The 13,935-nt window shown below is 42.4% G+C and overlaps 1 protein-coding gene across 1 annotated transcript in view; it reads right to left on the reverse strand.

The window, feature by feature from the left end:
- The window catches only part of AGAP1 (ArfGAP with GTPase domain, ankyrin repeat and PH domain 1), a gene marked incomplete at its 5' end in the record, with an annotated part of 313,414 nt that overhangs the window by 273,885 nt on the left and 25,594 nt on the right, over positions 1–13,935 (reverse strand). Inside the window, one exon of the mRNA XM_014961995.1 lies at positions 4,258–4,385. Within this exon, the coding sequence (XP_014817481.1) occupies positions 4,258–4,385 (128 nt within the window). The remainder of the gene's footprint in view (positions 1–4,257; positions 4,386–13,935) is intronic.

The raw sequence follows: 13,935 nt of genomic DNA on the forward strand, positions 1-13,935 counted from the left end.
GTGCTCTGATGCATCTTGAGCTCAGGTGGAATGCACTGAGGACCAAAGGTGGTGCCCACCTGAGCAGCCTCATGCTTTTTGGAACAAGATGATCACCCTTTTCAGAGTCAGGGCAGAGAGAAGAGTCCTTTGGAACTGCTGGATGTTAGCACTATTTTTGTGGCTTAAGTATCTTAAACTGTATCACAAAACTGCCTTCCTGATATGCCAGGTATAAAGGACAAGCAACTCCCATCAGTGCAGGAATGAGTAGGGAAAGGGAATGCCTATACAGTTTTGGGATGCAAGGGAAACTCATGCTCTTTTGAAATAAGATTTAGCATGGTCTACAGGCAGATCACTTCTAGGAAGATGGACAAGGGGTGTGGTAGAGGGAAAGAAAAGGTGCGATAGAGATGGGGAGGACATGAGATACTGGTCTGTTCTCTCCCGGTGTGCATTTCTTGTTGATGGCCAAAGTAAAAAAGGACCTATCCTGAGATACCATGTGGCCAGTAAGAGGCCTTCAATACAACAAACACCACTTCTTCCTCTCAAAACAACTCAGTCTACTGTCTTGAAGCATTCAGAAAAAACAGAAGGTGAGCTGCTGGTCGAAATATTTCTCAACGCATCAGGCAGATCAATTCTTTCCTAGCAGAAGATAAAAAATATTGCAGCATCCTTCTTGTTGACAGAGTAGACAATAGTTCTGTCCATCATCAAGCATGAATGATATCCTTGGGTTGGAGAATAAGATTCTTTGCATGCATTCTGTGCTGCCCTGAAAGCCAACCCATGTATGTGAAACGCTTGCACCAAGGGTTATTGATTCTGGCTCTTCAGAGGTTTCCAAGCAAAACCTTGACTGACATACAGACACTATAAACAAAAAGTCAGAGAAGGAACACAGAAGGAGCACCCACTGCAAACACAAGTGCATTTTGTCATTGGAATCATCTCGTTCTGTGAAAGAGGTCTCTGGAAACATGTAAGTGCACGAGTGGAGACATATCTGAAAGCATTTGCTAGAAGGGGACATCACCTAGGTGTTCACCACCTAGGACAACCGGGCATGAGTACAGATATGCATCCAAACACACAAACAAGTCTTTCACCATTTGAAAACTGGAACTACTGGGTGGAAGAGCCCTTGTAGATATTAAGACTTCGAATTTCCCCCAAGGTACGCTAAGGACTAGACTGGGTAAGGTGACACTATTCTTTTTTTTCTTTTTTCATTTCTCTAAAGCCTAAGCTCTCGACTGCGGAGTCATCTGAAGAGTTTGCAGGAGTCAGATCACCAGAGTGATCCAATCAGAGAAGGAACAATATCTCACTCTATCTGAAGTGATCTGTGTAACCACTACTTCTGAAGGCTGTCACTCCTGGGGAGAATGCAAGTGACAGGGCACTAGAATAACAACACTTTTGATTCACGGAGGAAATCTTCAATGAAACATCATTATGTCAAAAGAGATGTTCCAAAGGGCAAGACACCAGCCAGTCTTCCAGCCAAGATCAGAGATGGTAAACCTTCCCCCAGATCATCTTAAACTTGGAATTGCAGTTGCAAAGTTCTTTTAAGTCTAGGATAAGGATTCAGCTTCCTTTCCTTAAACAAGGTTGTACTGCCTTTAAGTGTGGCACAAAGGCGGTAAGACATGAAACAGATTTATGGCCTATACTCTTAAGCATCACATCAGTCTCAGAAGACAGACATCTTCGACTGGTGTGGCAATTGCCCTGTTAGATAATTATGCCAGCTGGTAAAGGAATAACATTATTTCACCTTTATTGAAACAGACTGTAGGGATCCTTATCACAAAAGCTACCTTGGTCTTGATTTTCCCAAACAGCTCTTATTATCATTGGCAAGAAATCTCTTGTGTAGGTGAAGTACTTGTCTAGAATTTAGTATTTGTTGTTGGCTTCCAAACTGGACTCAGGCAGGAAACTATTGAGAACCTAGATTCTTGGTGTTCTTTAATCAAACAAGCTTCATTAACAAGAAGGGGGAACTCAACTGCTTTAAGGCAATACAGAACAGAGCTGCAGCTGGCTAAGACTGGGTTGTACTAAGCACCATCTATTCTCCTTAGAAAGTCTTGAAAAAACTATATAGTCATCATCAGACTGAGTAAACTAGGTCATTCTTGGATCCATGAGTAAGATCAGTACTGGAAATGGTGCCGTTTGTTCTCCACGTTTCTGTGACAGCATGTTTCCTCTTTCACCACTGAACAGGATGGGTCTCAGATACAGACAGAAGAATTCTTCTCGGTCTAAAAGTATGAACATACACAACTACCTGCAGGGAATTGCTTGGAAGAAGAGTATTTCATACAGAGGGTTAGTTCCAAGCACTTGTGGCAATGACCTGGTCAGAGAGAGAGAGTGGCTGAGGAAACTTGGTCAACATCACATATGACAAAGAAGGGGAGGACCTCTTCCTCATGAGGAATTTGTACTTCATCAGAAGGTGGCAGGGTTCTTCAGAAGAGTCCCACACCTCAAGACCTGCTTTAGAAAAGGGGATCTGAACGTCAGCATTTTCTTTTGGCGTAATCAGCAAAAGTGAGAGTCACAGTCTGAGGTTGGGATCTGGGCTCAGCTCAAGGCAGAACATCTCACAGCAAAGAACTCTAAGACCAAATTGAGATCTGCATCTTTAGTTAACTCAATGGTGGGAGTTTCCTCTAGGGCATAGAACGAGCCCGCTCACTATGACCAAAGAACTACAGCCTTCATCCTGTTGTATAAATCTAAACAGAGTGTTTTCAGAAGACACTAACAAGTCAAATTAAAGAAAAAAAACAAAAAACCCAACAAATTTGCCCTCAAAGATAGAACACTTCTTCACTACACTGCTTTCTGCAAAGAAGCAGACATTCTCAGAGTGGGAGAAAGGTCCACAGATAAAACAATATGATGGCCTTGTATGTCCATCTGCCAAGAATGAGAGCACGGAGCCTGGCTGCAAAGGTCTTGGATCTGAATGGTAAAGCACACACCCTATTGTATAAATCTAAACAGAGTGTTTTCAGAAGACACTAACAAGTCAAATTAAAGAAAAAAAACAAAAAACCCAACAAATTTGCCCTCAAAGATAGAACACTTCTTCACTACACTGCTTTCTGCAAAGAAGCAGACATTCTCAGAGTGGAAGAAAGGTCCACAGATAAATTAATATGATGGCCTTGTATGTCCATCTACCAAGAATGAGAGCACGGAGAGGGAACACAATCTGCCTGGCTGCAAAGGTCTTGGATCTGAATGGCAGAGCACACACCCTAACTGTGAATGAACACAGAAATTAGCACTGGACACTAGAAAACAAAGATATCGAGGAAAAGTGTCACAAGGGAAATACAGGAGAGTGTATTAATGTGTGGGAGTTAAAAATGTGCGAGTTAGAACGTGTTGGTATTAACTACATGTTTCCAAAAATACCATCGTGGCCACCAACCTTCCTGCCATACATTGAGGTAGCATTTTGGTTTGTTTTTACACATAGTATCTAGAAGTCAATAGCAACAGATACGGCTGTGCCATTAAAGGGGAATCATTTGAGCAGAACAGAGACAGGCAATTCCAGCTGCGCGCCGTGCTCACAAATGTAAAATTGGAGCACTCTCACCACTGAGACCCACCAGCACACAACTGCATGAGAACAATAACCCAAACCAGAGTGAGGTAATTTTAAAACACAGTCCAGCAAATCCTGCCATCGTAACAATTGATCTCCTCAGAACAGCAGGCCGCTGGGCATAAATCAGGGCGATCAAAGGTGCCTTTAAAGCCAAACTATTTTACTGCAGCAGTTTCTTGAAACAAAGTCAAGCCAATGAAAGAAGAAGAAAAAAATTGCGCACCGTTGTAACATTCACAAATGTAAAATTGGAGCACTCTCACCACTGAGACCCACCAGCACACAACTGCATGAGAACAATAACCCAAACCAGAGTGAGGTAATTTTAAAACACAGTCCAGCAAATCCTGCCATCGTAACAATTGATCTCCTCAGAACAGCAGGCCGCTGGGCATAAATCAGGGCGATCAAAGGTGCCTTTAAAGCCAAACTATTTTACTGCAGCAGTTTCTTGAAACAAAGTCAAGCCAATGAAAGAAGAAGAAAAAAATATTGCTTCAAACTGCAGATCGCCAATACCTTTCATAAAAATGCCTGCTACCTATCACGCAGCCAAAAGAGCGCTGGTATTAAATGCATTAGATGAAAAGCAACTTTTTCAAGGCAGCATTGATTGTAGTCTGTACCTGGCTGATATGTACAGCAGAAACCTGGGCAGAACACACAGATGAGTGGCTTGGAGAGTTGGGTAGAGATTTGCAGGGTCCAATCGACAGCTGCTGTTTCTTCCTTGTCGCCACGATCTTCTGAGCAACTAAATGAAAAACACAAAAGACACAGGCAGGTAAGCTATGGCACACATCGGAAAACATGGTATGTCAAAAACACACATAACATAGGGTTTCCCATTGCCAAAGCTTGCTCCAAAAATTCACTGTAATATATCCAATTAAGATGACAGATGCTGCTGTTCCACAATATGCTCCATGTGAGACATCGGTTCTGTTCTCCACACGGAAGAAATTACCCCAGAACTCTCACTCCACCACATAAGGACCAGAGAGCCAGTAACATGCAAGAAAGAGAAAAGTCAGGTGTGCAAATTACAAAAAACAATACCAAGAATACTGTAACGAGTCCACTATACACTTAAAAAATCACACTAATAAAGTTTATGGTAGAACACATTTTCCTTTCTTCTTCAGGATGGTCTATGTTCTCCTTGCAGATAGAAGATAAATATAAGCCACACTTGACTAACAAGTGGGAAGTAATCTAGCTCAAGTGCATCTCAGTGCTATTTACTGGTATGATCCTGGAAGGTGTCCTACATCAGAGAGTGAAGGTTCACAGAATCCCATGGGGTTGGAAGGGACCTCTGGAGATCATCTAGTCCAACCCCCTGCCAAAGCAGGGCCACCCACAGCAGGTCCCACAGGAACATGTCCAGGTGGGTTTGAATGTCTCCAGAGAAGGAGACTCCACCACCTCCCTGGGCAGCCTCTGCCAGGGCTCTGCCACCCTCACACCAAAGAAGGTCCTCCTCATGTTGAGGTGGAACTTCTTCTATTCAAGTTTGTGCCCATTTCCTCTTGTCCTGTCCCTGGGCACCACTGAAAAAAGACCAGCCCCATCCTCTTGACACCCTCCCTTTAAGTATTTATCAGCATTGATCAGATCCCCCCTCAGCCTTCTCTTCTCCAGACTAAAAAGACCCAAGTCCCTCAGCCTCTCCTCATAAGAGAGATGACTCCAGGCCCCTCATCATCTTTGTAGCCTCTGCTCTACCCTCTCCAGCAGTTCCCTGTCCTTCTTGAACTGGGGAGCCCAGAACTGGACCCAGTGCTCCAGATGGGGCCTCCCCAGGTCCATTAGGAAAGTTATCACTCCCAATCCAAGCAGGGTTAGTTTACAAGGTGTGCTGAGGAATAAGGTGGCCTTTTCTTTACTACCAGGCACTGCATCAGACCAATCAGTTTTTGAAATCACAAGTTTAAAGAGCTTGAAACAAACAATAACCACCACAATAAAACTGATAAAGGGTTTGACATAGAATAGCTGGAATAGTGGTACCACACATCACATCTCATTCAAATTCATTACGGAAAGAAGCCGTATCATGATTCCTAGTACAGCTTCAGTTAGTTAGCAGCACTAGCACAGCTGGAAAAATGACAAATTCATTTTGTAATTTATTAAGACGTTTTCTACAACATGTAAAGAAAAGTAGCATTTAGGAAATGGAGACAAGGACCAGCGTCATTAACATCTCTATACAGCTCAGCAGACTTATACTAAAAAAATTGAAAGAGAGCTGATCTGAAATGCAGCAACTTCCACACCTCTGCTATAATTCTTCAACTTTAAAAAGCCCAACTATTTCAGTAATTTTTCATGATAAACTGGAATTTCAGTTCATTCCGCTATTCAGCTTTGGAAAGAGCTCTTTTTAGGTCATAAATGCCTAAAAAATTAGAATTCTTTACACTATATTTGTTGCCCACCTTTTGGGTCACAAATCAAAAATTTCAGTCTTCAGAAAGAGAGACCAGTGTCGTGTAAAAATTTCATCAGTCTTCAGAAAGAGAGACCAGTGTCGTGGCTAATCAAAAATACTACTCACTAAATTCAGCTTCCTCACACGCAGCAATCTTCACAAAGTGAAGCCCTTTATGAAACTTGTGGGAAGGAGCCCACAGTCCCTTGGACTTTCTCCACCAAAACTAATCATTTTAACAGAACGGCAACACTTAATTGGCATCTACTTAAAAAGTCACTCAGAAACGTGATGTAATTAGACTAACGGCATTCCATCTGTCTTGTTCAGAAAACATAAAGAGGTTTTATGTAAATTCCAAGATTATTTTTTTCCTCAGTACATTATAAGGAGACAGAGATATTGTTTAGCAGGGTAAGCATACGATTTCTTCTCAAATGAATGGAATTTTAATAACAACCTGGTCTGTGGCTTATGTTTTTCATGTAAACGAATGACGGCACAACCATGATTTAGTGAGAATACATTGTATAAAAAATGGCTCCTATATATGAAGAAGCAGCTTCATTAGTTACATCCCACCTCCAATAGGCCTCTTATCATCCTGAAAGGATGATATCAATTAATTTATCTTTCCCCAGCATATTGATCATAACCTTCATCAGCTAATCATGTTTAAATTACAGAGGAATATCGTAGCACTCTGTCATTTCAGACCCATTGGTTTATTGATCTGGAGCCTAGAAAGCCATATATTAAAATATTTTAATGCACATTAGTGAATGCAGAGAGCAAACCGAAGGTCAGATTTTAACACATGCACATGGATCGGTCTTCATCCTATGCGGTAAAGACCTAAATTAAGACCAAAACTGGACTAAAACCACACATGAATGAAAACCACCTTCTCAGCAAAAGCTCCCACTCTCACGTTGAAGAGGTAATTAGTCGAGGAAAATATTTACCTCCTTCCTTCACTCTGAATATAGGTGTGTTTGTAGCATCACGCTGACATAGATAATTCCGTCTTGCCGAATTATCACTCGAAGGCACAAGGCAAAAAAAAACCCAGGACAGTCTGAACTCACCTACTCAAACACACAACCTGAATGCTAACTAAGTACTACAAAAGCAGGCATTAAAAAAAAATAAAAATTTAAAGAGCAAAAAAAAAAGCACAATTTGTTACTCTAGAAATACACAAATTAGTATATAACTAGAAACCTGAAGAGTAATCCACAAAGATTTATCGTTATTATCCACAACGCTAGAAACTAAAGCTTACACAGAGCAGCACAAAGGACAATTTATTTTGTGTGCTGTAAAAATGGCAAAATTACAGCGGAAGATCTAACGTTACCTTCCTTAAAACTGTGCTACAAATTCTAGAATAGACTGTTCTGACCCTCAAATTTCTTAGCTCTTTCCCTGTGTTAGAAAAACGATGTGCCCCCTAATGGAAATCCCCTTCTGAGCTGCCAAACCTTCCCAATTCCCCCTCCGTTTCAGCAACAAGTCTAATATCCCCTCCCGGAGCCCCCGTTCCTCCTGCCTCTCCCCTCTCTTCATTAGGCAACGGGCTTCTCCTTTTGAGCCACCAAACAGGTTTTTTTGCTTCTTTCATTGCACTCGTGTAACCATCACTCCCATAATTAGATCGCCTTCAATATTCAAGTGCTCGGGGCTACTTGCCCTCAGACAGGACGGTGCTAGAAGCTTCAGAAGTAGCTAAAGGAGTACCCTGACCCTTCAAAGTTTGCCACATATGAAAGAACGTGACTGATCATCTGTGGGGCAAGCGCCGGACTGTCAAAAAGACCTACTGTGCTCTTTCTAAAGCTACCTTGAGAGAAGAGATGAAACCTAAATCTTGCCCATCAGAAGTCAATAAAAGGGGTTCGGCACGTATTCTCCTCAGCGGTGCTGCTGCAAATTCACATTCTCTACATCTTCTATTTCAGAGAAGAAAGCCCTGAAATACACAAAACTGAAAATGGCTGGCACTGAAAACCCCACAGATCTGCTGACTCCCGCTGCTGACATCTTCAGACACAGTAGTTAGAGAGGAAAAAAAAAAACCACAGTTAAATGGTTGTGTAGCAAGAGAGAAATACACCATAATTATAAGAACTAACCCCAGCTCCAGCAAAAAGCCACGCTATATTGCTCGTTCAACCCTCAAACCTGTTTCTGTTATTACATCTTCGTTAGGACTCAAAGTGACGACTCGTTAGTCACTTAGCAGTGGTAGGAAAAAATCCTTAAACCAACACTTTTTGTTTCTACAACTACACACAAGTTCACAGTGGATGTATGAGCAACTTTGTCAGAGCATTCCTAGATTAGATTATGTCCACAAACATCTTTTATTTATTTTTTTCCCCCAAAAAAGGCAGAAACCACCACACTTTTGGCAGCTGAGTGGTTAGGTGGGATCTCTGCAGGAAAAACGTACAGCAAGAAACATCACTCTCCAGGAATGCCTGATGTAAGCTATGGCCATACATAAACATCTTTTTGCTGTTAATAGAAGCCAATTAGTGTACTTCATTAACCCATTTAAGACTACTCAAAGCCTTCAGATCAATATTGAAGTGCCTGTAACTGAAATCCCAGTCCAGTGGAAGTTATACAGTTAAAACAAATGTTGTTCTATAAAGTGAACACAAGGAAACAGAAGTATTTTTGCCCCAGAGCTTTCGGCTTCCATCTCACCCACAGATGATTCAGTGCTCCTGAATTTAACGTAAATATACTTGCTAAGATCTGTTTCTCAAACAGATGGGTACTGACTTAATCTATGTGGCAGATATAAAAAATAATCAAGATAGTGACAAGCATTTCAACTATTTTTTAAAAATCAATTGGATTCTCTCGACTTATGTATACTCAATTAAACTATCAAATTCAAAGAGATTTTTATTGGCAGCCATCTATCCGAAGTATGAAAAGCTAAACAAAATTTATTTGCAAAGTCAAGAATTCTTTTGCAGATAAACAGGGATACGCCAAGGATATTTGGAGTTGAAAACCAGCAGAATTGATGTTTAGCAAATATGTGGTCTTTGGGGAAGACTGATGCTGATTTCTAATACATTCAAACTTAATTTCACGAGCCAGAACGACCAGAAGCTATATTTTGCTTTCAGGCGTTGTAAATTAAAAGCATGCGAAACTCCCGGTCTGCAAGATGAATAAAAATGTCCCAAGTTTGGAAGGGAAAGCTTTTGACTTGAATGCCTTTCCTTCCATGCCTGACCTAGCTCAGCAAAACAAAATTAACCTTCCCACCCCCCTGCCAACTTTCATCCATAACGCCACTTTTTTTGTTAGTCCGACCCCTCATTGCTAAGCAGCCTCTCCTAACTTCTCCTGGCTTGGTTTTTTTGGAAGAATAAGCAGGAAAGCTGTGTTTGGCACAGCACATCTGCCTTGCAAACCACCACTTCTGCCATTTGCACATTAAAAAAAAAAAAGAAAAAAAAAGTTACCCCTAGGCTAATTTCTGGACGGCGTGGGCTATCAGAGGACTTCAACCCACTCCTGGTAGGAAGAGCTGGAAGAATAGGGAGTCACCTCCTCTCCCCAAAAGCCAGAGCTGCACCTCCCTAATGAACCCAGGACTCTTTGTGCTCCGTTTGGGAGCTAATCACCATTAGAAATCCTGTTGCCAGAGTAACTGCTCTGACAGAGCTGTCTTTCCCTGCTTCAAAGGGCCGTTCATCACACGTCAACTTCTTGTGCTGCTTTGGTAGGGGGGCAGCCGGGTCTCCAAAATCTCATTAGCACTGCTTAATTCAAGTAAAAAAAACAAAAAAAGAGAAAACCCAAACACACACACACACAAAAAAAAAAACCCACCACGAAAAGCAGAGACCCGGAGGGAAAATACTCCTTACAAGAAGTTCAAGGTAAGGCTGGCTCATCTAGCTCCATGTCTATTAAAACAAAATACAAAAGGTACCTCTGCATCACCCTATAGATGCTTTTAGGAAAACCTCATCATGAGATCCAATCTCTCCTCAGTTTTAAGAGAGGGCCTGGAAAACATCCAGAAGTATCAAGAATCTGATCACTGCCCTCTTTCCCAAAAGACAGTGAACAGAGTTACCCCTGCGCCCTTTACGGTGCTTTTTTTCCCCAAAGGAATGCTTGAAATAATAAAAGAGAAGACTCCAGGCACATGATACCTGTAACATCTGGCAGCATTTCCCTCCTTGATTATCACAGGTACAAGAGTATTGCGTGTTTAGGAAAGGCAAACAGTCTTCTTGAATGACCACTAATTTAAATCAGAATCGGTTTCTCATAAAAAAGGGTATAAGGTCGTTTATCTCCGCTGTGCGTCCGAGTATGAGTAAGCACCAAGTTTAGTTAAAACCTGCCATTCTGGGCAAAAGATGCAAGAATTATGCACTCAATTTTTTTCCACTTATCGACAGACAGAAAACAGCTTTCAGCTGAAGTCAGGACGCTCATGGCCGCCTAGAAAACAACAGAAGGGATAAACACTCACAAATACCTATTTTGAACTGCTGGGGGGAAAAAATGTAACCTGAAAGTTTACCAAAAGATTACATTTCAGCTTAAATCAGCACCTTCTATACTCACAGATCCCTCTGAAGGACAAACATGGCAGTATCTTCACAGAAAGTCTCTGTTCTGCTCACATCACCCAATAGTGATCAGATTTGTTTTAAATTAAATCCAAAAGCTCTCACTAAGAGGAACACCTAGACCTCCGAAAAAGAATGTTGCTTTTTTGAAATTCCACAACAACTTTCTATTCTTTTCACAAACTTTCAGTTTGCAGCAACGTTCACAACAATTACTGATTTGATGCTTTTACAGCCCATCAAGAGATCTCTGTTGGCTAAAGGCACAGAACATGAACCTTGCTGCAAGTGGGGCAAAACAAGGCTCTTCCTAAGATCACAATTCATAAGGAGGACTGAGCAATACACACACTGAACTGCATCTGTCAAAAGGCCACAGTGACATTTTTAAGTGTAAAAAAAAAAAATGAACATTCCATCAAAGGCTTATGGAAGAAATCTGATAAAAATTGTGAAAAATGAATTTTACACGTGCACAAGGTCAAAATATCTGCTTAGCGCCTGAAACCGCAATGGAGGGAAAGAGGTTCAGAAACATCACAAAATTTGTCACCCTTCTTTGTCAAGACACCAGGCATGAGGACAACCGTGACCCTGCACTGCTTGCCAACGTGCTTGTCACCTGCTCCTTCCCCTCATGGACATCTGGTTTTGCTGGAAGATGCATCATCCTGAGGTTGCAGTTCTTCAGGTGTGACCCAGCGTCCGGATGTTCTGCTAGAGGAGCCTCCACAAGCTGGTCTGAACCACTTGCAGGAGGGAACATACTCTTTCCATGTCTGACACCTCAAACTTGTCACTCCCTCCTTCATGTTCTTAATATATCACAGAATCACAGAACTTTCATGGTTGGAAGGGACTTTTGAGATCATCGGGTCCAACCATACACCAAAAAAAACCCCAAAACAAACAAAAAACCACACACCAAAACCAACAAGCAAACAAAAACCCCACCAAAACCAAAAAACCAAACACCAACACAACACCAAACAAAACACCCAACCCAACAATGCCCTGAAGTGCCACCTCTACACGGTTCTTAAACACCTCCAGGGATGGTGACTCCACCACCTCCCTGGGCAGGCTGTTCCAGGGCCTGACCACCCTCTCAGGAAAGTCATTCTTCCTGATATCTCATCTAAACCTCCCCTGCCCCAACTTCAGACCATTTCCTCTGCTCCTGGCATTATTCCCTTGGGAGAAGAGGCCAACCCCCACCGCTCTCCACCCTCCTCTCAGGGAGTTGGAGAGGGCAATGAGGTCTTCCCTCAGCCTCTTCTTCTCCAAACTCAACATGCCCAGTTCCCTCAGCCTCTCCTCATAGGACTTGTTCTCCAGACCCCTCCCCAGCTTGGTGGCTCTCCTCTGGACACGCTCCAGCACCTCAACGTCCATCTTGCAGTGAGGGGCCCAGAACTGAACCCAGCCCTCGAGGTGAGGCCTCACCAGTGCCCAGGACAGAGGCACCATCACTGCCCTGCTCCTGCTGGGCACGCTGTTCCTGGCACAGGCCAGGATGCTGGTGGCCACCTTGGCCACCTGGGCACACTGCTGGCTCCTGTTCAGCTGACAGTCCACCAACATCCCCAGGTCCTTTTCTGCCAGGCAGCTCCAGCCACTCTTCCCCCCGCCTGTAGTGTTGCCTGGGGTTGTTGTGACCAAAAAGCAGGACCCAGCACTTGGCCTTGTTGAACCTCATCCCATTGGCCTTGGCCCATTGATCCAGTCTGTCCAGATCCCTCTGTAGAGCCTTCCGACCCTCAAGCAGATCAACACTCCCACCTAGTTTGGTGTCATCTGCAAACTTACTGAGGGTATCAATAAACTAACACGTCCATGGACTAATCCTTGCTTTGAAGAACTATTTTGCAGTATCAATAGTGGTCACCAGACTTTATTGCTGTAATTCCTATAGAGCAGAGAAACTGATAGAGCAGAAAACATCCCAATTAGCATCTCCAGCCAACAATATGAACATCAGGGCACAAATCCCATTAGATATACCTTAACTAATACGTGTGTAAGTCCCAGTCGCTAAAAATTCCCAGTAACCTCAACAGAGCCTGGGAGGGAGAAAGGGAAGGAATGTGGAAGAAGCATAACTAGTAAAACTGATACATTAACAAATTCACGTTTCATCAGATGAACAAAAATAATTTGCTTCTGCTCATAAGCCCTGACGATTACTTGTTTCATGTGAAAAGCCCTGCCTTGGGAAAACACACGGTGGGAAGTTAAGATATATAGCAGCTTACATTTTTATGGCAGCTGCATTTTAGCTTAATATTCCACGTTTACAATAAATAATTGTTCCATAAAAATAAATTTATTCCACAATTACATATTACAGCAACAAATGCTTTTGAACGGGAAGCATTAATGTAAGTTTCGCTATTCATGCCATTGTGCCTATTTTCAATTCAATCCTTTTTTTTTCCAGGCTAAACAACTTTTATATTGCTCCCTTTAAAAGGAGACCTTGGCATACCATGTGCCAGGTCTAGTACTAGAGTCAAAGAGTATTTGGGCTTGGATGTAGTGATTTCTCAAGCTACTTTCGGGGGGGTAAAAAAAAAAAAAAAGCCAGTATGTATTTGCATGTGTCCTAAGTGTGTTGCAAATAAAAATTCAACGTTTTCAACAACTAGACTTTAAAAATAAATTAAAAATAAATTTAAAAAATCGGACCTCCGTAAAGGGGAACTTCTTGCTAGGTTTGTAGACTGCCTCACTGCTCCAGGGCAGGAAAGGATTGAGGTGACCACAACACAGCAATCACAGCACTGCTCTGTACCACAACAAACACACACCTCCCTGTCCTGTGGAGGGGGACATCTCTGCCAACGGACCTCTCCTGGTCCTGTGGAGGGGGACATCTCTGCCAATGGACCTCTCCTGGTCCTGTGGAGGGGGACATCTCTGCCAATGGACCTCTCCTGGTCCTGTGGAGGGGGACATCTCTGCCAATGGACCTCTCGTTTAATGGCAGTATATAAAAAAACCCCTAAGTCTCATCCTCAGAATTCCTACCTCTTCCAGTTCTTTCTAATAATGCTAGACCTCTCCTTTAATGGCAGTATATAAAAAACCCCTAAGTCTCATCCTCAGAATTCCTACCTCTTCCAGTTCTTTCTAATAATGCTTCATGTAGCATCATTAGCAGCAAATTTAACATGGTATTCTTGTGTACACACATGTGTGTATATACATCTATGTATGTGAAACCTAGCATTTATAAAGCTGAGGCAAGC

The sequence above is a fragment of the Calidris pugnax genome, unplaced genomic scaffold, assembly GCF_001431845.1.
Source record: "Calidris pugnax isolate Ruff unplaced genomic scaffold, ASM143184v1 scaffold357, whole genome shotgun sequence".
Taxonomy (NCBI): domain Eukaryota; kingdom Metazoa; phylum Chordata; class Aves; order Charadriiformes; family Scolopacidae; genus Calidris; species Calidris pugnax.